This window comes from Eucyclogobius newberryi, unplaced genomic scaffold, assembly GCF_026437365.1.
Source record: "Eucyclogobius newberryi isolate DKJ021-1_F unplaced genomic scaffold, fEucNew1.0.hap1 SCAF_8, whole genome shotgun sequence".
Classification (NCBI taxonomy): Eukaryota; Metazoa; Chordata; class Actinopteri; order Gobiiformes; family Gobiidae; genus Eucyclogobius; species Eucyclogobius newberryi.
This window is the reverse complement of record NW_027316500.1, coordinates 34,793,768-34,818,572: the sequence shown is the minus strand read 5'-3', so window position 1 is coordinate 34,818,572 and position 24,805 is coordinate 34,793,768. Positions and strand designations below refer to the sequence as shown.

The 24,805-nt window shown below is 46.9% G+C and overlaps 1 protein-coding gene across 1 annotated transcript in view; it reads left to right on the top strand.

Moving 5' to 3' along the window:
- LOC140350910 (inactive pancreatic lipase-related protein 1-like) overlaps positions 1 to 24,410 on the top strand; it is a 45,297-nt gene extending 20,887 nt beyond the window's left edge. The window contains exons 6-10 of the mRNA XM_072436488.1: positions 18,290 to 18,405; positions 18,480 to 18,597; positions 22,671 to 22,785; positions 23,074 to 23,241; positions 24,315 to 24,410. Coding sequence (XP_072292589.1) covers positions 18,290 to 18,405; positions 18,480 to 18,597; positions 22,671 to 22,785; positions 23,074 to 23,241; positions 24,315 to 24,384 — 587 coding nt within the window. The 3' untranslated portion in view covers positions 24,385 to 24,410. The remainder of the gene's footprint in view (positions 1 to 18,289; positions 18,406 to 18,479; positions 18,598 to 22,670; positions 22,786 to 23,073; positions 23,242 to 24,314) is intronic.
- The last annotated feature ends 395 nt before the right edge of the window (positions 24,411 to 24,805 follow it).

Sequence of the window (24,805 nt, the reverse complement as noted above, 5' to 3'; positions counted from 1 at the left end):
AGCAGGTCTAAACCAGGACTAAACCACGACTAAACCAGGACTAAACCAGGTCTGAACCAGGTCTAAACCAGGACTAAACCAGGACTAAAGCAGGTCTAAAGCAGGACTAAAGCAGGACTAAAGCAGGACTAAACCAGGACTAAACCAGGACTAAACCAGGACTAAAGCAGGACTAAACCAGGACTAAAGCAGGACTAAAGCAGGACTAAACCAGGACTAAACCAGGACTAAAGCAGGACTAAACCAGGACTAAAGCAGGACTAAACCAGGACTAAACCAGGACTAAACCAGGACTAAAGCAGGACTAAAGCAGAACTAAAGCAGGTCTAAAGCAGGACTAAACCAGGACTAAAGCAGGACTAAACCAGGACTAAACCAGGACTAAAGCAGGACTAAACCAGGTCTAAACCAGGACTAAACCAGGACTAAAGCAGGTCTAAAGCAGGACTAAACCAGGACTAAAGCAGGACTAAACCAGGACTAAACCAGGACTAAACCAGGACTAAAGCAGGACTAAAGCAGAACTAAAGCAGGTCTAAAGCAGGACTAAACCGGGACTAAAGCGGGACTAAAGCGGGACTAAAGCGGGACTAAACCAGGACTAAAGCAGGACTAAAGCAGAACTAAAGCAGGTCTAAAGCAGGACTAAACCGGGACTAAACCGGGACTAAAGCGGGACTAAAGCGGGACTAAACCAGGACTAAACCAAGACTAAAACAGGACTAAACCGGGACTAAAGCAGGACTAAACCACGACTAAACCACGACTAAACCAGGTCTGAACCAGGTCTAAACCAGGACTAAACCAGGACTAAACCAGGACTAAAGCAGGTCTAAAGCAGGACTAAACCAGGACTAAAGCAGGACTAAAGCAGGACTAAACCAGGACTAAAGCAGGACTAAAGAAGGACTAAAGCAGGACTAAACCAGGACTAAACCAGGACTAAAGCAGGTCTAAAGCAGGACTAAACCAGGACTAAAGCAGGTCTAAAGCAGGACTAAACCAGGACTAAAGCAGGACTAAACCAGGACTAAACCAGGACTAAACCATGACTAAAGCAGGACTAAAGCAGAACTAAAGCAGGACTAAACCAGGACTAAACCACGACTAAACCAGGACTAAAGCGGGACTAAACCGGGACTAAAGCAGGACTAAAGCAGGACTAAAGCAGGACTAAAGCAGGACTAAAGAAGGTCTAAAGCAGGACTAAAGCAGGACTAAACCAGGACTAAACCAGGACTAAACCAGGACTAAACCAGGACTAAACCAGGACTAAAACGGGACTAAAGCAGGACTAAAGCGGGACTAAAGCGGGACTAAAGCGGGACTAAAGCGGGACTAAAGCGGGACTAAAGCGGGACTAAACCAGGACTAAACCAGGTCTGAACCAGGTCTAAACCAGGACTAAACCAGGACTAAAGCAGGACTAAAGCAGGTCTAAAGCAGGACTAAACCAGGACTAAAGCAGGTCTAAAGCAGGACTAAACCAGGACTAAAGCAGGACTAAAGAAGGACTAAACCACGACTAAAGCAGGTCTAAAGCAGGACTAAACCAGGACTAAAGCAGGACTAAAGCAGGTCTAAAGCAGGACTAAAGCAGGTCTAAAGCAGGACTAAAGCAGGACTAAAGCAGGTCTAAACCAGGACTAAACCACGACTAAACCAGGACTAAACCAGGTCTGAACCAGGTCTAAACCAGGACTAAACCAGGACTAAAGCAGGTCTAAAGCAGGACTAAAGCAGGACTAAAGCAGGACTAAACCAGGACTAAACCAGGACTAAACCAGGACTAAAGCAGGACTAAACCAGGACTAAAGCAGGACTAAAGCAGGACTAAACCAGGACTAAACCAGGACTAAAGCAGGACTAAAGCGGGACTAAAGCGGGACTAAACCAGGACTAAAGCAGGACTAAACCAGGACTAAACCAGGACTAAACCAGGTCTAAAGCAGGACTAAACCAGGACTAAAGCAGGACTAAACCAGGACTAAACCAGGACTAAAGCAGGACTAAACCAGGACTAAACCAGGACTAAACCAGGACTAAAGCAGGACTAAACCAGGACTAAACCAGGACTAAAGCAGGACTAAACCAGGTCTAAACCAGGACTAAACCAGGACTAAAGCAGGTCTAAAGCAGGACTAAACCAGGACTAAAGCAGGACTAAACCAGGACTAAACCAGGACTAAACCAGGACTAAAGCAGGACTAAAGCAGAACTAAAGCAGGTCTAAAGCAGGACTAAACCGGGACTAAAGCGGGACTAAAGCGGGACTAAAGCGGGACTAAACCAGGACTAAAGCAGGACTAAAGCAGAACTAAAGCAGGTCTAAAGCAGGACTAAACCGGGACTAAACCGGGACTAAAGCGGGACTAAAGCGGGACTAAACCAGGACTAAACCAAGACTAAAACAGGACTAAACCGGGACTAAAGCAGGACTAAACCAAGACTAAAACAGGACTAAACCACGACTAAACCACGACTAAACCAGGTCTGAACCAGGTCTAAACCAGGACTAAACCAGGACTAAACCAGGACTAAAGCAGGTCTAAAGCAGGACTAAACCAGGACTAAAGCAGGACTAAAGCAGGACTAAACCAGGACTAAAGCAGGACTAAAGAAGGACTAAAGCAGGACTAAACCAGGACTAAACCAGGACTAAAGCAGGTCTAAAGCAGGACTAAACCAGGACTAAATCAGGACTAAAGCAGGACTAAACCAGGACTAAAGCAGGTCTAAAGCAGGACTAAACCAGGACTAAAGCAGGACTAAACCAGGACTAAACCAGGACTAAACCATGACTAAAGCAGGACTAAAGCAGAACTAAAGCAGGACTAAACCAGGACTAAACCACGACTAAACCAGGACTAAAGCGGGACTAAACCAGGACTAAACCATGACTAAAGCAGGACTAAAGCAGAACTAAAGCAGGACTAAACCAGGACTAAAGCAGGACTAAAGCAGGACTAAAGCAGGACTAAAGCAGGACTAAAGAAGGTCTAAAGCAGGACTAAAGCAGGACTAAACCAGGACTAAACCAGGACTAAACCAGGACTAAACCAGGACTAAAACGGGACTAAAGCAGGACTAAAGCGGGACTAAAGCGGGACTAAAGCGGGACTAAAGCGGGACTAAAGCGGGACTAAAGCGGGACTAAACCAGGACTAAACCAGGTCTGAACCAGGTCTAAACCAGGACTAAACCAGGACTAAAGCAGGACTAAAGCAGGTCTAAAGCAGGACTAAACCAGGACTAAAGCAGGTCTAAAGCAGGACTAAACCAGGACTAAAGCAGGACTAAAGAAGGACTAAACCACGACTAAAGCAGGACTAAACCAGGACTAAAGCAGGTCTAAAGCAGGACTAAACCAAGACTAAAACGGGACTAAACCGGGACTAAAGCGGGACTAAAGCGGGACTAAAGCTGGACTAAAGCAGGACTAAAGCTGGACTAAACCAGGACTAAAGCAGGACTAAACCAGGACTAAAGCAGGTCTAAAGCAGGACTAAACCAGGACTAAAGCAGGACTAAAGCAGGACTAAACCAGGACTAAAGCAGGACTAAAGCAGGACTAAAGCAGGACTAAACCAGGACTAAAGCAGGTCTAAAGCAGGACTAAACCAGGACTAAAGCAGGACTAAACCAGGACTAAACCAGGACTAAACCAGGACTAAAGCAGGACTAAAGCAGAACTAAAGCAGGTCTAAACCAGGACTAAACCGGGACTAAAGCAGGACTAAAGCAGGACTAAAGCAGGACTAAAGAAGGTCTAAAGCAGGACTAAAGCAGGACTAAACCAGGACTAAACCAGGACTAAACCAGGACTAAACCAGGACTAAACCAGGACTAAAACGGGACTAAACCGGGACTAAAGCGGGACTAAAGCGGGACTAAAGCGGGACTAAAGCGGGACTAAAGCAGGACTAAAGCAGGACTAAACCACGACTAAACCACGACTAAACCAGGTCTGAACCAGGTCTAAACCAGGACTAAACCAGGACTAAACCAGGACTAAAGCGGGACTAAAGCGGGACTAAAGCGGGACTAAAGCAGGACTAAAGCAGGACTAAAGCGGGACTAAAGCGGGACTAAAGCAGGACTAAAGCGGGACTAAAGCGGGACTAAAGCGGGACTAAAGCGGGACTAAACCAGGACTAAACCAGGACTAAAACGGGACTAAACCGGGACTAAAGCGGGACTAAAGCGGGACTAAAGCGGGACTAAAGCGGGACTAAACCAGGACTAAACCAGGACTAAACCAGGACTAAACCAAGACTAAAACGGGACTAAAGCAGGACTAAACCAGGACTAAAGCAGGTCTAAAGCAGGACTAAACCAGGACTAAAGCAGGACTAAACCAGGACTAAACCAGGACTAAACCAGGACTAAAGCAGGTCTAAAGCAGGACTAAACCAGGACTAAAGCAGGACTAAAGCAGGACTAAACCAGGACTAAACCACGACTAAACCAGGACTAAACCAGGACTAAACCAGGACTAAACCAGGACTAAAGCAGGTCTAAAGCAGGACTAAACCAGGACTAAAGCAGGACTAAACCAGGACTAAACCAGGACTAAAGCGGGACTAAACCGGGACTAAAGCAGGACTAAAGCAGGACTAAAGCAGGACTAAAGCAGGACTAAAGCAGGACTAAAGCGGGACTAAAGCGGGACTAAAGCGGGACTAAAGCAGGACTAAAGCAGGACTAAAGCGGGACTAAAGCGGGACTAAAGCGGGACTAAAGCAGGACTAAAGCAGGACTAAAGCGGGACTAAAGCGGGACTAAAGCGGGACTAAAGCAGGACTAAAGCAGGACTAAAGCGGGACTAAAGCGGGACTAAAGCGGGACTAAAGCAGGACTAAAGCGGGACTAAAGCGGGACTAAAGCGGGACTAAAGCAGGACTAAAGCGGGACTAAAGCGGGACTAAAGCGGGACTAAAGCAGGACTAAAACAGGACTAAAGCGGGACTAAAGCAGGACTAAAGCAGGACTAAAGCAGGACTAAAGCGGGACTAAAGCGGGACTAAAGCAGGACTAAAGCAGGACTAAAGCGGGACTAAAGCGGGACTAAAGCAGGACTAAAGCAGGACTAAAGCGGGACTAAAGCGGGACTAAAGCGGGACTAAAGCAGGACTAAAGCAGGACTAAAGCAGGACTAAAGCGGGACTAAAGCGGGACTAAAGCGGGACTAAAGCAGGACTAAAGCGGGACTAAAGCGGGACTAAAGCAGGACTAAAGCAGGACTAAAGCGGGACTAAAGCGGGACTAAAGCAGGACTAAAGCAGGACTAAAGCGGGACTAAAGCAGGACTAAAGCAGGACTAAAGCAGGACTAAAGCGGGACTAAAGCGGGACTAAAGCGGGACTAAAGCGGGACTAAAGCGGGACTAAAGCGGGACTAAAGCAGGACTAAAGCGGGACTAAAGCGGGACTAAAGCAGGACTAAAGCAGGACTAAAGCGGGACTAAAGCGGGACTAAAGCGGGACTAAAGCGGGACTAAACCAAGACTAAAACGGGACTAAAGCGGGACTAAAGCGGGACTAAAGCGGGACTAAAGCAGGACTAAACCAGGACTAAACCAGGACTAAAGCGGGACTAAAGCAGGACTAAAGCAGGACTAAAGCAGGACTAAACCAGGTCTGAACCAGGCCTAAACCAGGACTAAACCAGGACTAAACCAGGACTAAACCGGGACTAAAGCGGGACTAAAGCGGGACTAAAGCGGGACTAAAGCGGGACTAAAGCAGGACTAAACCAGGACTAAACCAGGACTAAACCAAGACTAAAACGGGACTAAAGCGGGACTAAAGCGGGACTAAAGCGGGACTAAAGCAGGACTAAACCAGGACTAAACCAGGACTAAACCAAGACTAAAACGGGACTAAACCGGGACTAAAGCGGGACTAAAGCGGGACTAAAGCGGGACTAAAGCGGGACTAAAGCGGGACTAAAGCAGGACTAAAGCAGGTCTAAAGCAGGACTAAACCAGGACTAAAGCAGGTCTAAAGCAGGACTAAACCAGGACTAAAGCAGGACTAAAGAAGGACTAAACCACGACTAAAGCAGGACTAAAGCAGGACTAAACCAGGACTAAAGCAGGTCTAAAGCAGGACTAAACCAGGACTATAGCAGGACTAAACCAGGACTAAACCAGGACTAAACCAGGACTAAAGCAGGACTAAAGCAGAACTAAAGCAGGACTAAACCAGGACTAAACCACGACTAAACCAGGACTAAAGCGGGACTAAACCAGGACTAAAGCGGGACTAAACCAGGTTTGAACCAGGTCTAAACCAGGACTAAACCGGGACTAAAGCAGGACTAAAGCAGGACTAAAGCAGGACTAAAGCAGGACTAAAGCAGGACTAAAGCAGGACTAAAGCAGGACTAAAGAAGGTCTAAACCAGGACTAAACCAGGACTAAACCACGACTAAACCAGGACTAAACCACGACTAAAACGGGACTAAACCGGGACTAAAGCGGGACTAAAGCGGGACTAAAGCAGGACTAAAGCAGGACTAAACCACGACTAAACCAGGACTAAAGCAGGACTAAACCAGGACTAAACCACGACTAAACCACGACTAAAACGGGACTAAACCGGGACTAAAGCAGGACTAAACCAGGACTAAACCAGGACTAAACCACGACTAAAGCGGGACTAAAGCGGGACTAAAGCGGGACTAAAGCGGGACTAAAGCGGGACTAAAGCAGGACTAAACCACGACTAAACCAGGACTAAACCAGGTCTGAACCAGGTCTAAACCAGGACTAAAGAAGGACTAAACCACGACTAAAGCAGGACTAAAGCAGGTCTAAAGCAGGACTAAACCAGGACTAAAGCAGGTCTAAAGCAGGTCTAAAGCAGGACTAAACCAGGACTAAAGCAGGACTAAAGCAGGACTAAAGCAGGACTAAACCAGGACTAAAGCAGGACTAAACCAGGACTAAAGCAGGACTAAAGCAGGACTAAACCAGGACTAAAGCAGGTCTAAAGCAGGACTAAACCAGGACTAAACCAGGACTAAACCAGGACTAAACCAGGACTAAAGCAGGACTAAAGCAGAACTAAAGCAGGACTAAACCACGACTAAACCAGGACTAAAGCAGGACTAAAGCAGAACTAAAGCAGGACTAAACCACGACTAAACCAGGACTAAAGCGGGACTAAACCAGGTCTGAACCAGGACTAAACCAGGACTAAACCAGGACTAAACCGGGACTAAAGCAGGACTAAAGCAGGACTAAAGCAGGACTAAAGCAGGACTAAAGAAGGTCTAAAGCAGGACTAAAGCAGGACTAAACCAGGACTAAACCAGGACTAAACCAGGACTAAACCACGACTAAACCAGGACTAAACCACGACTAAAACGGGACTAAACCGGGACTAAAGCGGGACTAAAGCAGGACTAAAGCAGGACTAAAGCAGGTCTAAAGCAGGACTAAACCAGGACTAAAGCAGGACTAAAGCAGGACTAAAGAAGGACTAAACCACGACTAAAGCAGGACTAAAGCAGGACTAAACCAGGACTAAAGCAGGACTAAACCAGGTCTAAAGCAGGACTAAAGCAGGACTAAAGCAGGACTAAACCAGGACTAAACCATGACTAAACCAGGACTAAAGCAGGACTAAAGCAGAACTAAAGCAGGACTAAACCAGGACTAAACCAGGACTAAACCAGGACTAAACCAGGACTAAAGCAGGACTAAAGCGGGACTAAAGCAGGACTAAAGCAGGACTAAAGCAGGACTAAAGCAGGTCTAAAGCAGGACTAAAGCAGGACTAAACCAGGACTAAAGCAGGACTAAACCAGGACTAAAGCAGGTCTAAAGCAGGACTAAACCAGGACTAAACCAGGACTAAAGCAGGACTAAAGCAGGACTAAAGCAGGACTAAAGAAGGTCTAAAGCAGGACTAAAGCAGGACTAAACCAGGACTAAACCAGGACTAAACCAGGACTAAAGCAGGACTAAACCAGGACTAAACCAGGACTAAAGCAGGACTAAAGCAGGACTAAAGCAGGACTAAAGCAGGACTAAACCAGGACTAAAGCAGGTCTAAAGCAGGACTAAAGCAGGACTAAACCAGGACTAAACCAGGACTAAACCAGGACTAAAGCAGGACTAAACCAGGACTAAAGCAGGACTAAAGCAGGACTAAACCAGGACTAAAGCAGGTCTAAAGCAGGACTAAACCAGGACTAAACCAGGACTAAACCAGGACTAAACCAAGACTAAACCAGGACTAAACCAGGACTAAACCAGGACTAAAGCAGGTCTAAAGCAGGACTAAACCAGGTCTAAAGCAGGACTAAACCAGGACTAAAGCAGGTCTAAAGCAGGACTAAACCAGGACTAAACCAGGACTAAACCAGGACTAAACCAAGACTAAACCAGGACTAAACCAGGACTAAACCAGGACTAAAGCAGGTCTAAAGCAGGACTAAAGCGGGACTAAAGCGGGACTAAAGCGGGACTAAAGCGGGACTAAAGCAGGACTAAAGCAGGACTAAAGCAGGTCTAAACCAGGACTAAACCAGGACTAAAGCAGGACTAAAGCAGGTCTAAAGCAGGACTAAAGCAGGACTAAAGCGGGACTAAAGCGGGACTAAAGCGGGACTAAAGCAGGACTAAAGCAGGTCTAAAGCAGGACTAAAGCAGGACTAAAGCAGGACTAAAGAAGGACTAAACCACGACTAAAGCAGGACTAAAGCAGGACTAAACCAGGACTAAAGCAGGTCTAAAGCAGGTCTAAAGCAGGACTAAAGCAGGACTAAACCAGGTCTAAAGCAGGACTAAAGCAGGACTAAAGCAGGACTAAACCAGGACTAAACCAGGACTAAACCAGGACTAAAGCAGGACTAAAGCAGGACTAAAGCAGGACTAAACCAGGACTAAACCAGGACTAAACCAGGACTAAACCAGGACTAAACCAGGACTAAACCAGGACTAAACCAGGACTAAAGCAGGACTAAACCGGGACTAAAGCGGGACTAAAGCAGGACTAAAGCAGGACTAAAGCAGGACTAAAGCAGGACTAAAGCAGGACTAAAGCAGGTCTAAAGCAGGACTAAAGCAAGACTAAACCAGGACTAAACCAGGACTAAACCAGGACTAAAGCAGGACTAAACCAGGACTAAAGCAGGTCTAAAGCAGGACTAAACCAGGACTAAACCAGGACTAAAGCAGGACTAAAGCAGGACTAAAGCAGGACTAAAGAAGGTCTAAAGCAGGACTAAAGCAGGACTAAACCAGGACTAAACCAGGACTAAACCAGGACTAAAGCAGGACTAAACCAGGACTAAACCAGGACTAAAGCAGGACTAAAGCAGGACTAAAGCAGGACTAAACCAGGACTAAAGCAGGTCTAAAGCAGGACTAAACCAGGACTAAACCAGGACTAAACCAGGACTAAAGCAGGACTAAACCACGACTAAACCAAGACTAAACCAGGACTAAACCAGGACTAAACCAGGACTAAAGCAGGTCTAAAGCAGGACTAAACCAGGACTAAACCAGGACTAAAGCAGGACTAAAGCAGGTCTAAAGCAGGACTAAAGCAGGACTAAACCAGGACTAAACCAGGACTAAACCACGACTAAACCAAGACTAAACCAGGACTAAACCAGGACTAAAGCAGGTCTAAACCAGGACTAAACCAGTACTAAACCACGACTAAACCAGGACTAAAGCAGGACTAAACCAGGACTAAAGCAGGACTAAACCAGGACTAAAGCAGGTCTAAAGCAGGACTAAACCAGGACTAAACCAGGACTAAACCAGTACTAAACCACGACTAAACCAGGACTAAACCAGGACTAAACCAGGACTAAAGCAGGACTAAAGCAGGACTAAACCAGGACTAAAGCAGGACTAAACCAGGACTAAACCAGGACTAAACCAGGACTAAAGCAGGACTAAAGCAGAACTAAAGCAGGTCTAAAGCAGGACTAAACCAAGACTAAAACGGGACTAAAGCAGGTCTAAACCAGGACTAAACCACGACTAAAGCAGGTCTAAAGCAGGACTAAACCAGGACTAAAGCAGGACTAAACCAGGACTAAACCAGGACTAAACCAGGACTAAAGCAGGACTAAAGCAGAACTAAAGCAGGTCTAAAGCAGGACTAAACCAAGACTAAAACGGGACTAAAGCAGGACTAAACCAGGACTAAAGCAGGACTAAAGAAGGACTAAACCACGACTAAAGCAGGACTAAAGCAGGACTAAACCAGGACTAAAGCAGGTCTAAAGCAGGACTAAACCAGGACTAAAGCAGGACTAAACCAGGACTAAACCAGGACTAAACCAGGACTAAAGCAGGACTAAAGCAGAACTAAAGCAGGACTAAACCAGGTCTGAACCAGGTCTAAACCAGGACTAAACCAGGACTAAAGCAGGACTAAACCAGGACTAAAGCAGGTCTAAAGCAGGACTAAACCAGGACTAAAGCAGGACTAAAGCAGGACTAAACCAGGACTAAAGCAGGACTAAAGAAGGACTAAACCACGACTAAAGCAGGACTAAAGCAGGACTAAACCAGGACTAAAGCAGGTCTAAAGCAGGACTAAACCAGGACTAAAGCAGGACTAAACCAGGACTAAACCAGGACTAAACCAGGACTAAAGCAGGACTAAAGCAGAACTAAAGCAGGACTAAACCAGGACTAAACCACGACTAAACCAGGACTAAACCACGACTAAACCAGGACTAAAGCGGGACTAAACCAGGTCTAAACCAGGACTAAACCGGGACTAAAGCAGGACTAAAGAAGGTCTAAAGCAGGACTAAAGCAGGACTAAACCAGGACTAAACCACGACTAAACCGGGACTAAAGCGGGACTAAAGCGGGACTAAACCAGGACTAAAGCAGGTCTAAAGCAGGACTAAACCAGGACTAAACCAGGACTAAACCAGTACTAAACCACGACTAAACCAGGACTAAAGCAGGACTAAACCAGGACTAAAGCAGGACTAAAGCAGGACTAAAGCAGGTCTAAACCAGGACTAAACCACGACTAAAGCAGGTCTAAAGCAGGACTAAACCAGGACTAAAGCAGGACTAAACCAGGACTAAACCAGGACTAAACCAGGACTAAAGCAGGACTAAAGCAGAACTAAAGCAGGTCTAAAGCAGGACTAAACCAAGACTAAAACGGGACTAAACCGGGACTAAAGCGGGACTAAAGCAGGACTAAAGCAGGACTAAACCAGGTCTGAACCAGGTCTAAACCAGGACTAAACCAGGACTAAAGCAGGACTAAACCAGGACTAAAGCAGGTCTAAAGCAGGACTAAACCAGGACTAAAGCAGGACTAAAGCAGGACTAAAGCAGGACTAAAGAAGGACTAAACCACGACTAAAGCAGGACTAAAGCAGGACTAAACCAGGACTAAAGCAGGTCTAAAGCAGGACTAAACCAGGACTAAAGCAGGACTAAACCAGGACTAAACCAGGACTAAACCAGGACTAAAGCAGGACTAAAGCAGAACTAAAGCAGGACTAAACCAGGACTAAACCACGACTAAACCACGACTAAACCACGACTAAACCAGGACTAAAGCGGGACTAAACCAGGTCTAAACCAGGACTAAACCGGGACTAAAGCAGGACTAAAGAAGGTCTAAAGCAGGACTAAAGCAGGACTAAACCACGACTAAAACGGGACTAAACCGGGACTAAAGCGGGACTAAAGCGGGACTAAAGCGGGACTAAAGAAGGACTAAACCAGGACTAAAGCAGGTCTAAAGCGGGACTAAAGCGGGACTAAAGCGGGACTAAAGCGGGACTAAAGCGGGACTAAAGCAGGACTAAAGCAGGACTAAACCACGACTAAACCACGACTAAACCGGGACTAAAGCGGGACTAAAGCGGGACTAAAGCGGGACTAAAGCGGGACTAAAGCGGGACTAAAGCAGGACTAAAGAAGGTCTAAAGCAGGACTAAAGCAGGACTAAACCAGGACTAAACCAGGACTAAACCAGGACTAAAGCAGGACTAAACCAGGACTAAACCAGGTCTGAACCAGGTCTAAACCGGGACAAAACTAAAGCAGGTCTAAAGCAGGACTAAACCAGGACTAAAGCAGGACTAAACCAGGACTAAACCAGGACTAAACCAGGACTAAAGCAGGTCTAAAGCAGGACTAAAGCAGGACTAAACCAGGACTAAACCAGGACTAAAGCAGGACTAAAGCAGGACCAAACCAGGACTAAACCAGGACTAAACCAGGACTAAACCACGACTAAACCAGGACTAAACCAGGACTAAAGCAGGACTAAAGCAGGACTAAACCAGTACTAAACCACGACTAAACCAGGTCTAAACCAGTACTAAACCACGACTAAACCAGGACTAAAGCAGGACTAAAGCAGGTCTAAAGCAGGACTAAAGCAGGACTAAAGCAGGACTAAAGCAGGACTAAAGCAGGTCTAAAGCAGGACTAAAGCAGGACTAAACCAGGATTAAAGCAGGACTAAAGCAGGACTAAAGCAGGACTAAACCAGGACTAAACCAGGTCTGAACCAGGTCTAAACCGGGACTAAACTAAAGCAGGTCTAAAGCAGGACTAAACCAGGACTAAACCAGGACTAAACCAGGACTAAAGCAGGACTAAACCAGGACTAAACCAGGTCTAAACCAGGTCTAAACCAGGACTAAAGCAGGACTAAACCAGGACTAAACCAGGACTAAACCAGGACTAAACCAGGTCTAAACCAGGACTAAACCAGGACTAAAGCAGGACTAAAGCAGGACTAAAGCAGGACTAAAGCAGGACTAAACCAGGACTAAAGCAGGTCTAAAGCAGGTCTAAAGCAGGACTAAAGCAGGACTAAACCAGGTCTAAAGCAGGACTAAAGCAGGACTAAAGCAGGACTAAACCAGGACTAAACCAGGACTAAACCAGGACTAAAGCAGGACTAAAGCAGGACTAAAGCAGGACTAAACCAGGACTAAACCAGGACTAAACCAGGACTAAACCAGGACTAAACCAGGACTAAACCAGGACTAAAGCAGGACTAAACCGGGACTAAAGCGGGACTAAAGCAGGACTAAAGCAGGACTAAAGCAGGACTAAAGCAGGACTAAAGCAGGACTAAAGCAGGTCTAAAGCAGGACTAAAGCAAGACTAAACCAGGACTAAACCAGGACTAAACCAGGACTAAAGCAGGACTAAACCAGGACTAAAGCAGGTCTAAAGCAGGACTAAACCAGGACTAAACCAGGACTAAAGCAGGACTAAAGCAGGACTAAAGCAGGACTAAAGAAGGTCTAAAGCAGGACTAAAGCAGGACTAAACCAGGACTAAACCAGGACTAAACCAGGACTAAAGCAGGACTAAACCAGGACTAAACCAGGACTAAAGCAGGACTAAAGCAGGACTAAAGCAGGACTAAACCAGGACTAAAGCAGGTCTAAAGCAGGACTAAACCAGGACTAAACCAGGACTAAACCAGGACTAAAGCAGGACTAAACCACGACTAAACCAAGACTAAACCAGGACTAAACCAGGACTAAACCAGGACTAAAGCAGGTCTAAAGCAGGACTAAACCAGGACTAAACCAGGACTAAAGCAGGACTAAAGCAGGTCTAAAGCAGGACTAAAGCAGGACTAAACCAGGACTAAACCAGGACTAAACCACGACTAAACCAAGACTAAACCAGGACTAAACCAGGACTAAAGCAGGTCTAAACCAGGACTAAACCAGGACTAAACCAGGACTAAAGCAGGTCTAAAGCAGGACTAAACCAGGACTAAACCAGGACTAAACCACGACTAAACCAAGACTAAACCAGGACTAAACCAGGACTAAAGCAGGTCTAAACCAGGACTAAACCAGGACTAAACCACGACTAAACCAGGACTAAAGCAGGACTAAACCAGGACTAAAGCAGGACTAAACCAGGACTAAAGCAGGTCTAAAGCAGGACTAAACCAGGACTAAACCAGGACTAAACCAGTACTAAACCACGACTAAACCAGGACTAAAGCAGGACTAAACCAGGACTAAAGCAGGACTAAAGCAGGACTAAAGCAGGTCTAAACCAGGACTAAACCACGACTAAAGCAGGTCTAAAGCAGGACTAAACCAGGACTAAAGCAGGACTAAACCAGGACTAAACCAGGACTAAACCAGGACTAAAGCAGGACTAAAGCAGAACTAAAGCAGGTCTAAAGCAGGACTAAACCAAGACTAAAACGGGACTAAAGCAGGACTAAACCAGGACTAAAGCAGGACTAAAGAAGGACTAAACCACGACTAAAGCAGGACTAAAGCAGGACTAAACCAGGACTAAAGCAGGTCTAAAGCAGGACTAAACCAGGACTAAAGCAGGACTAAACCAGGACTAAACCAGGACTAAACCAGGACTAAAGCAGGACTAAAGCAGAACTAAAGCAGGACTAAACCAGGTCTGAACCAGGTCTAAACCAGGACTAAACCAGGACTAAAGCAGGACTAAACCAGGACTAAAGCAGGTCTAAAGCAGGACTAAACCAGGACTAAAGCAGGACTAAAGCAGGACTAAACCAGGACTAAAGCAGGACTAAAGAAGGACTAAACCACGACTAAAGCAGGACTAAAGCAGGACTAAACCAGGACTAAAGCAGGTCTAAAGCAGGACTAAACCAGGACTAAAGCAGGACTAAACCAGGACTAAACCAGGACTAAACCAGGACTAAAGCAGGACTAAAGCAGAACTAAAGCAGGACTAAACCAGGACTAAACCACGACTAAACCAGGACTAAACCACGACTAAACCAGGACTAAAGCGGGACTAAACCAGGTCTAAACCAGGACTAAACCGGGACTAAAGCAGGACTAAAGAAGGTCTAAAGCAGGACTAAAGCAGGACTAAACCAGGACTAAACCACGACTAAACCGGGACTAAAGCGGGACTAAAGCGGGACTAAACCAGGACTAAAGCAGGTCTAAAGCAGGACTAAACCAGGACTAAACCAGGACTAAACCAGTACTAAACCACGACTAAACCAGGACTAAAGCAGGACTAAACCAGGACTAAAGCAGGACTAAAGCAGGACTAAAGCAGGTCTAAACCAGGACTAAACCACGACTAAAGCAGGTCTAAAGCAGGACTAAACCAGGACTAAAGCAGGACTAAACCAGGACTAAACCAGGACTAAACCAGGACTAAAGCAGGACTAAAGCAGAACTAAAGCAGGTCTAAAGCAGGACTAAACCAAGACTAAAACGGGACTAAACCGGGACTAAAGCGGGACTAAAGCAGGACTAAAGCAGGACTAAACCAGGTCTGAACCAGGTCTAAACCAGGACTAAACCAGGACTAAAGCAGGACTAAACCAGGACTAAAGCAGGTCTAAAGCAGGACTAAACCAGGACTAAAGCAGGACTAAAGCAGGACTAAAGCAGGACTAAAGAAGGACTAAACCACGACTAAAGCAGGACTAAAGCAGGACTAAACCAGGACTAAAGCAGGTCTAAAGCAGGACTAAACCAGGACTAAAGCAGGACTAAACCAGGACTAAACCAGGACTAAACCAGGACTAAAGCAGGACTAAAGCAGAACTAAAGCAGGACTAAACCAGGACTAAACCACGACTAAACCACGACTAAACCACGACTAAACCAGGACTAAAGCGGGACTAAACCAGGTCTAAACCAGGACTAAACCGGGACTAAAGCAGGACTAAAGAAGGTCTAAAGCAGGACTAAAGCAGGACTAAACCACGACTAAAACGGGACTAAACCGGGACTAAAGCGGGACTAAAGCGGGACTAAAGCGGGACTAAAGAAGGACTAAACCAGGACTAAAGCAGGTCTAAAGCGGGACTAAAGCGGGACTAAAGCGGGACTAAAGCGGGACTAAAGCGGGACTAAAGCAGGACTAAAGCAGGACTAAACCACGACTAAACCACGACTAAACCGGGACTAAAGCGGGACTAAAGCGGGACTAAAGCGGGACTAAAGCGGGACTAAAGCGGGACTAAAGCAGGACTAAAGAAGGTCTAAAGCAGGACTAAAGCAGGACTAAACCAGGACTAAACCAGGACTAAACCAGGACTAAAGCAGGACTAAACCAGGACTAAACCAGGTCTGAACCAGGTCTAAACCGGGACAAAACTAAAGCAGGTCTAAAGCAGGACTAAACCAGGACTAAAGCAGGACTAAACCAGGACTAAACCAGGACTAAACCAGGACTAAAGCAGGTCTAAAGCAGGACTAAAGCAGGACTAAACCAGGACTAAACCAGGACTAAAGCAGGACTAAAGCAGGACCAAACCAGGACTAAACCAGGACTAAACCAGGACTAAACCACGACTAAACCAGGACTAAACCAGGACTAAAGCAGGACTAAAGCAGGACTAAACCAGTACTAAACCACGACTAAACCAGGTCTAAACCAGTACTAAACCACGACTAAACCAGGACTAAAGCAGGACTAAAGCAGGTCTAAAGCAGGACTAAAGCAGGACTAAAGCAGGACTAAAGCAGGACTAAAGCAGGTCTAAAGCAGGACTAAAGCAGGACTAAACCAGGATTAAAGCAGGACTAAAGCAGGACTAAAGCAGGACTAAACCAGGACTAAACCAGGTCTGAACCAGGTCTAAACCGGGACTAAACTAAAGCAGGTCTAAAGCAGGACTAAACCAGGACTAAACCAGGACTAAACCAGGACTAAAGCAGGACTAAACCAGGACTAAACCAGGTCTAAACCAGGTCTAAACCAGGACTAAAGCAGGACTAAACCAGGACTAAACCAGGACTAAACCAGGACTAAACCAGGTCTAAACCAGGACTAAACCAGGACTAAAGCAGGACTAAAGCAGGACTAAAGCAGGACTAAACCAGGACTAAACCAGGATTAAAGCAGGACTAAAGCAGGACTAAACCAGGTCTGAACCAGAACTAAAGCAGGACTAAAGCAGGACTAAAGCAGGACTAAACCAGGACTAAACCAGGTCTGAACCAGGTCTAAACCGGGACAAAACTAAAGCAGGTCTAAAGCAGGACTAAACCAGGACAAAAAGCAGGACTAAACCAGGACTAAACCAGGACTAAAGCAGGTCTAAAGCAGGACTAAACCAGGACTAAACCAGGACTAAAGCAGGTCTAAAGCAGGACTAAAGCAGGACCAAACCAGGACTAAACCAGGACTAAACCAGGACTAAAGCAGGACTAAACCAGGACTAAACCACGACTAAACCAGGACTAAAGCAGGACTAAACCAGGACTAAAGCAGGACTAAACCAGGACTAAACCACGACTAAACCAAGACTAAACCACGACTAAACCAGGACTAAACCAGGACTAAACCAGTACTAAACCACGACTAAACCAGGACTAAAGCAGGACTAAACCAGGACTAAAGCAGGACTAAACCAGGACTAAAGCAGGTCTAAAGCAGGACTAAACCAGGACTAAACCAGGACTAAACCAGTACTAAACCACGACTAAACCAGGACTAAAGCAGGACTAAACCAGGACTAAAGCAGGACTAAAGCAGGACTAAAGCAGGACTAAAGCAGGACTAAGCCAGGACTAAACCAGGACTAAACCAGGACTAAAGCAGGTCTAAAGCAGGACTAAACCAGGACTAAACCAGGACTAAAGCAGGACTAAGCCAGGACTAAACCAGGACTAAAGCAGGACTAAAGCAGGACTAAACCAGGACTAAAGCAGGACTAAACCACGACTAAACCAAGACTAAACCAGGACTAAACAACGACTAAACCAGGACTAAAGCAGGACTAAAGCAGGACTAAAGCAGGACTAAACCAGGACTAAAGCAGGTCTAAACCAGGACTAAACCAGGACTAAACCAAGACTAAACCAGGACTAAAGCAGGACTAAACCACGACTAAACCAGGACAAAACCAGGACTAAACCAGGACTAAACCAGGACTAAACCACGACTAAAGCAGGTCTAAAGCAGGACTAAACCAGGACTAAACCAGGACTAAACCAGTACTAAACCACAACTAAACCAGGACTAAAGCAGGACTAAACCAGGACTAAAGCAGGACTAAAACAGGTCTAAAGCAGGACTAAACCAGGACTAAACCAGGACTAAAGCAGGTCTAAAGCAGGACTAAACCAGGACTAAACCAGGACTAAAGCAGGACTAAGCCAGGACTAAACCAGGACTAAACCAGGACTAAACCAGGACTAAACCAGGACTAAAGCAGGACTAAACCAGGACTGAAGCAGGACTGAAGCAGGACTAAAGCAGGACTAAAGCAGGACTAAACCAGGACTGAAGCAGGACTAAAGCGGGACATGAGTGGGTCTTCTTGTGTTTCAGGACTGGTGAAGTTCGACTTCTGTAACCACGCTCGGGCTCATGAGTTCTACACAGAGAGCGTGGTCAGACCTCAGGGCTTCATCGGTTTCTCCTGCGCCGACAAAGAGACTTTTGAAGACGTGAAGAACCTTCTCTAAGATCATGAAGCTTCTGTTGAAATGGTCCTGAATCCTAACGATCGTCTGTGTCTCAGGACCAGTGCTTCCCCTGCAAAGAAGACCACTGTCCTCAGATGGGACACCACTCGTACAAGAGTCCGGCGGACAGAGGGAAATACTACCTGAAGACCGGGGACGCCACGCCTTATGGACGTGAGTAAATCAGAATCAGAATAAGGTTTATTGCCATTTGTCGATAAAGAAAATTGACAGACACAGGAACTTGTCCTGGTGATTCATGCAACACAAACAACAAAACATTGAACACTGAAAACAAAAATGGCCTAAAATGTACATAATGAAGAAAAGGGCATAAAGTTAAGTTGTGCAATAGGAAGTGACAGTGCAGCGTGTGCAAGATGCAGAGGTCCAAACTGTTCTTGTGACAGGAGGTTCTGGTCCAGGTGGACCGGAGCCTCCTGCCCGAGGGGAGTGGCCTCCTGCCCGAGGGGAGTGGCCTCCTGCCCGAGGGGAGTGGCCTCCTGCCCGAGGGGAGTGGCCTCCTGCCTGAGGGGAGTGGCCTCCTGCCTGAGGGGAGTGGCCTCCTGCAGAGATGGAAGTCTGCAGCTGATCAACTTCTCAGCAGAGAGCGCTCTAGTCTCTATTTGTCCCTGGCTGTGGCTCCAGAGTACCACACGGTGATGGAGGAGGTGATGGAGGAGGTGATGGAGGAGGTGATGGAGGAGGTGATGGAGGAGGTGATGGAGGAGGTGATGGAGGAGGTGATGGAGGAGGTGATGGAGGAGGTGATGGAGGAGGTGATGGAGGAGGTGATGGAGGAGGTGATGGAGGAAGTGATGGAGGAGGTGATGGAGGAGGTGATGGAGGAGGTGATGGAGGAAGTGATGGAGGAGGAGAGGATGGACTCAATGATGGCCGTGTAGAACTGCTCCATCATCTCCACTGTCAGAATGTCTTTCTTCAGCTGCTGCAGGAAGTACATCCTCTGCTGGAGCTTCTTGATGAGGGTGGTGTCGTCATGGTGATGAGGGTGGTGTCGTCATGGTGATGAGGGTGGTGTCGTCATGGTGATGAGGGTGGTGTCGTCATGGTGATGAGGGTGGTGTCGTCATGGTGATGAGGGTGGTGTCGTCATGGTACTAAAGGTTCCTCTGTGTTTCAGGGAGTTCTAAAGGTTCCTCTGTGTTTCAGGGAGTTCTAAAGGTTCCTCTGTGTTTCAGGGAGTTCTAAAGGTTCCTCTGTGTTTCAGGGAGTTCTAAAGGTTCCTCTGTGTTTCAGGGAGTACTAAAGGTTCCTCTGTGTTTCAGGGAGTTCTAAAGGTTCCTCTGTGTTTCAGGGAGTACTAAAGGTTCCTCTGTGTTTCAGGGAGTTCTAAAGGTTCCTCTGTGTTTCAGGGAGTTCTAAAGGTTCCTCTGTGTTTCAGGGAGTTCTAAAGGTTCCTCTGTGTTTCAGGGAGTTCTAAAGGTTCCTCTGTGTTTCAGGGAGTTCTAAAGGTTCCTCTGTGTTTCAGGGAGTTCTAAAGGTTCCTCTGTGTTTCAGGGAGTTCTAATGGTTCCTCTGTGTTTCAGGGAGTTCTAAAGGCCCCTCTGTGTTTCAGGGAGTTCTAAAGGTTCCTCTGTGTTTCAGGGAGTTCTAAAGGTTCCTCTGTGTTTCAGGGAGTACTAAAGGTTCCTCTGTGTTTCAGGGAGTTCTAAAGGTCCCTCTGTGTTTCAGGGAGTTCTAAAGGTCCCTCTGTGTTTTAGGGAGTTCTAAAGGTTCCTCTGTGTTTCAGGGAGTTCTAAAGGTCCCTCTGTGTTTCAGGGAGTTCTAAAGGTTCCTCTGTGTTTCAGGGAGTTCTAAAGGTTCCTCTGTGTTTCAGGGAGTTCTAAAGGTTCCTCTGTGTTTCAGGGAGTACTAAAGGTTCCTCTGTGTTTCAGGGAGTTCTAAAGGTTCCTCTGTGTTTCAGGGAGTTCTAAAGGTTCCTCTGTGTTTCAGGGAGTTCTAAAGGTTCCTCTGTGTTTCAGGGAGTTCTAAAGGTTCCTCTGTGTTTCAGGGAGTTCTAAAGGTTCCTCTGTGTTTCAGGGAGTTCTAAAGGTCCCTCTGTGTTTTAGGGAGTTCTAAAGGTTCCTCTGTGTTTCAGGGAGTTCTAAAGGTCCCTCTGTGTTTCAGGGAGTTCTAAAGGTTCCTCTGTGTTTCAGGGAGTTCTAAAGGTTCCTCTGTGTTTCAGGGAGTTCTAAAGGTTCCTCTGTGTTTCAGGGAGTACTAAAGGTTCCTCTGTGTTTCAGGGAGTTCTAAAGGTTCCTCTGTGTTTCAGGGAGTTCTAAAGGTTCCTCTGTGTTTCAGGGAGTTCTAAAGGTTCCTCTGTGTTTCAGGGAGTTCTAAAGGTTCCTCTGTGTTTCAGGGAGTTCTAAAGGTTCCTCTGTGTTTCAGGGAGTACTAAAGGTTCCTCTGTGTTTCAGGGAGTTCTAAAGGTTCCTCTGTGTTTCAGGGAGTTCTAAAGGTTCCTCTGTGTTTCAGGGAGTTCTAAAGGTCCCTCTGTGTTTCAGGGAGTTCTAAAGGTCCCTCTGTGTTTCAGGGAGTTCTAAAGGTTCCTCTGTGTTTCAGGGAGTTCTAAAGGTTCCTCTGTGTTTCAGGGAGTTCTAAAGGTTCCTCTGTGTTTCAGGGAGTTCTAAAGGTCCCTCTGTGTTTCAGGGAGTTCTAAAGGTTCCTCTGTGTTTCAGGGAGTTCTAAAGGTCCCTCTGTGTTTCAGGGAGTTCTAAAGGTTCCTCTGTGTTTTAGGGAGTTCTAAAGGTTCCTCTGTGTTTCAGGGAGTTCTAAAGGTTCCTCTGTGTTTCAGGGAGTTCTAAAGGTTCCTCTGTGTTTCAGGGAGTTCTAAAGGTTCCTCTGTGTTTCAGGGAGTTCTAAAGGTCCCTCTGTGTTTCAGGGAGTTCTAAAGGTTCCTTTGTGTTTTAGGGAGTACTAAAGGTTCCTCTGTGTTTCAGGGAGTTCTAAAGGTCCCTCTGTGTTTCAGGGAGTTCTAAAGGTCCCTCTGTGTTTCAGGGAGTTCTAAAGGTCCCTCTGTGTTTCAGGGAGTTCTAAAGGTTCCTCTGTGTTTCAGGGAGTTCTAAAGGTTCCTCTGTGTTTCAGGGAGTTCTAAAGGTTCCTCTGTGTTTCAGGGAGTACTAAAGGTTCCTCTGTGTTTCAGGGAGTTCTAAAGGTTCCTCTGTGTTTCAGGGAGTTCTAAAGGTCCCTCTGTGTTTCAGGGAGTTCTAAAGGTTCCTCTGTGTTTCAGGGAGTTCTAAAGGTTCCTCTGTGTTTCAGGGAGTTCTAAAGGTTCCTCTGTGTTTCAGGGAGTACTAAAGGTTCCTCTGTGTTTCAGGGAGTTCTAAAGGTTCCTCTGTGTTTCAGGGAGTTCTAAAGGTTCCTCTGTGTTTCAGGGAGTTCTAAAGGTTCCTCTGTGTTTCAGGGAGTTCTAAAGGTTCCTCTGTGTTTCAGGGAGTTCTAAAGGTTCCTCTGTGTTTCAGGGAGTACTAAAGGTTCCTCTGTGTTTCAGGGAGTTCTAAAGGTTCCTCTGTGTTTCAGGGAGTTCTAAAGGTTCCTCTGTGTTTCAGGGAGTTCTAAAGGTCCCTCTGTGTTTCAGGGAGTTCTAAAGGTCCCTCTGTGTTTCAGGGAGTTCTAAAGGTTCCTCTGTGTTTCAGGGAGTTCTAAAGGTCCCTCTGTGTTTCAGGGAGTTCTAAAGGTTCCTCTGTGTTTCAGGGAGTTCTAAAGGTCCCTCTGTGTTTCAGGGAGTTCTAAAGGTTCCTCTGTGTTTCAGGGAGTTCTAAAGGTCCCTCTGTGTTTCAGGGAGTTCTAAAGGTTCCTCTGTGTTTTAGGGAGTTCTAAAGGTTCCTCTGTGTTTCAGGGAGTTCTAAAGGTTCCTCTGTGTTTCAGGGAGTTCTAAAGGTTCCTCTGTGTTTCAGGGAGTTCTAAAGGTTCCTCTGTGTTTCAGGGAGTTCTAAAGGTTCCTCTGTGTTTCAGGGAGTTCTAAAGGTCCCTCTGTGTTTCAGGGAGTTCTAAAGGTTCCTTTGTGTTTTAGGGAGTACTAAAGGTTCCTCTGTGTTTCAGGGAGTTCTAAAGGTCCCTCTGTGTTTCAGGGAGTTCTAAAGGTCCCTCTGTGTTTTAGGGAGTTCTAAAGGTCCCTCTGTGTTTCAGGGAGTACTAAAGGTTCCTCTGTGTTTCAGGGAGTTCTAAAGGTTCCTCTGTGTTTCAGGGAGTTCTAAAGGTCCCTCTGTGTTTCAGGGAGTTCTAAAGGTTCCTCTGTGTTTTAGGCTACAGTTTCCACCTGCGTCTGACTCTGGACGGTCCAATGTGGCCAAACCCCGGAATCATGTATGTGTCTCTGACCGGGGACAGAGACACAACTGAAGAACACAAGCTGCATGTGTAAGACACACACTCACACACACACACACACACACACACACACACAGACACACACACACACACACACACACACAGACACACACACACACACAGACACACACACACACACAGACACTCACACACACACAGACACACACACACACACAGACACTCACACACACACAGACACACACACACACACACACACACACACACACACAGACACACACACACACACACACACACACACACACACACACAGACACACACACACACACACACCTGGACTCTGTGGCTCTTCTGTCCCAGTGGGTCGCTGGTGTCTGGCTGGAGCTATGAGATGTTCCTTCACTCTGAGGTGGACGTGGGTGAAGTGAGCGAGGTCAGCTTCAGGTGGAACAACCACATCCCAAACCTCCTGAACGAGAAGTACGGAGCGTCCACCGTGGAGCTGCTCAGAGGCAAGGACGGGAAGAAGTGAGTATGAGCTGAAGACCGGGACCGAGACCGGGACCGGGACCGAGACCAGGACCGAGACCAGGACCAGGACCAGGACCAGGACCAGGACCAGGACCAGGACCAGGACCAGGACCAGACCAGGACCAGGACCAGACCAGGACCAGGACCAGGACCAGGACCAGGACCAGACCAGGACCAGGACCAGGACCAGGACCAGACCAGGACCAGGACCAGGACCAGGACCAGACCAGGACCAGGACCACTGATTCTGATTCTGCAGCGACAGAATCCGCTCAGGAGGAAACTCGTCATGAATGTCCTTTACATGATTGACACTCTTTATTGTCCAGTATAATCAGTCCAGCCCCGGTTTGTCTGTGTGAGTGTCCAGCAGGGGGCAGCACTGTGTGGGTGTCCAGCAGGGGGCAGCACTGTGTGGGTGTCCAGCAGGGGGCAGCACCGTGTGAGTGTCCAGCAGGGGGCAGCACCGTGTGAGTGTCCAGCAGGGGGCAGCACCGTGTGGGTGTCCAGCAGGGGGCAGCACCGTGTGAGTGTCCAGCAAGGGGCAGCACTGTGTGGGTGTCCAGCAGGGGGCAGCACTGTGTGAGTGTCCAGCAGGGGGCAGCACCGTGTGAGTGTCCAGCAGGGGGCAGCACTGTGTGAGTGTCCAGCAGGGGGCAGCACCGTGTGAGTGTCCAGCAGGGGGCAGCACCGTGTGGGTGTCCAGCAGGGGGCAGCACCGTGTGAGTGTCCAGCAGGGGGCAGCACCGTGTGAGTGTCCAGCAGGGGGCAGCACCGTGTGAGTGTTGGACTTCAAGTACAACGAGCTTTTCTTCAGACACGAGACGTTTGGCTCTTGAAGGTTCTAACATCTGGAATGAAGTACACTTTGACGACTTCTGCTTCTGCTTCTTCTTCTTTTTCTTCTTCTTCTTCTTCTTCTTCTGCTTCTTCTTCTTTTTCAGCTTTTTCTTCTTCTTCTTTTTCAGCTTTTTCTTCTTCTTCTTCTTCTTCTTCTTTTTCTGCTTCTTCTTCTTCTTCTTCTTCTTCTTCTGATGATGATGATTCCTTGACTGTTTTGTGTTTCCCAGGATGCATTTCTGTGGCACAGGGAACGTCCAGGAGAACCAGGTCCAGGAGGTGATGCCGTGTCCACTGTAGAACCTGTCACACCTGTCACACCTGTCACACCCTCAGAGATGACATAATAAACAGATACATTCACACCTTTGGTTCCGATTTGTTTCTTCTGAACGTTGAATTAACAACAGTAAAAACATGAAAAATGTTTTTATTTGGAGAAAATAAAAAATAATAACGGATTAGAGACCGAACAACGTGGTGCACCTTCAGCTACATGATGTATGCTAACATGCTAACACCTTCAGCTACATGATGTATGCTAACATGCTAACACCTTCAGCTACATGATGTATGCTAACATGCTAACACCTTCAGCTACATGATTCATGCTAACGCTATCACCTTCAGCTACATGATGTATGCTAACGCTAACACCTTCAGCTACATGATGTATGCTAACATGCTAACACCTTCAGCTACATGATGTATGCTAACATGC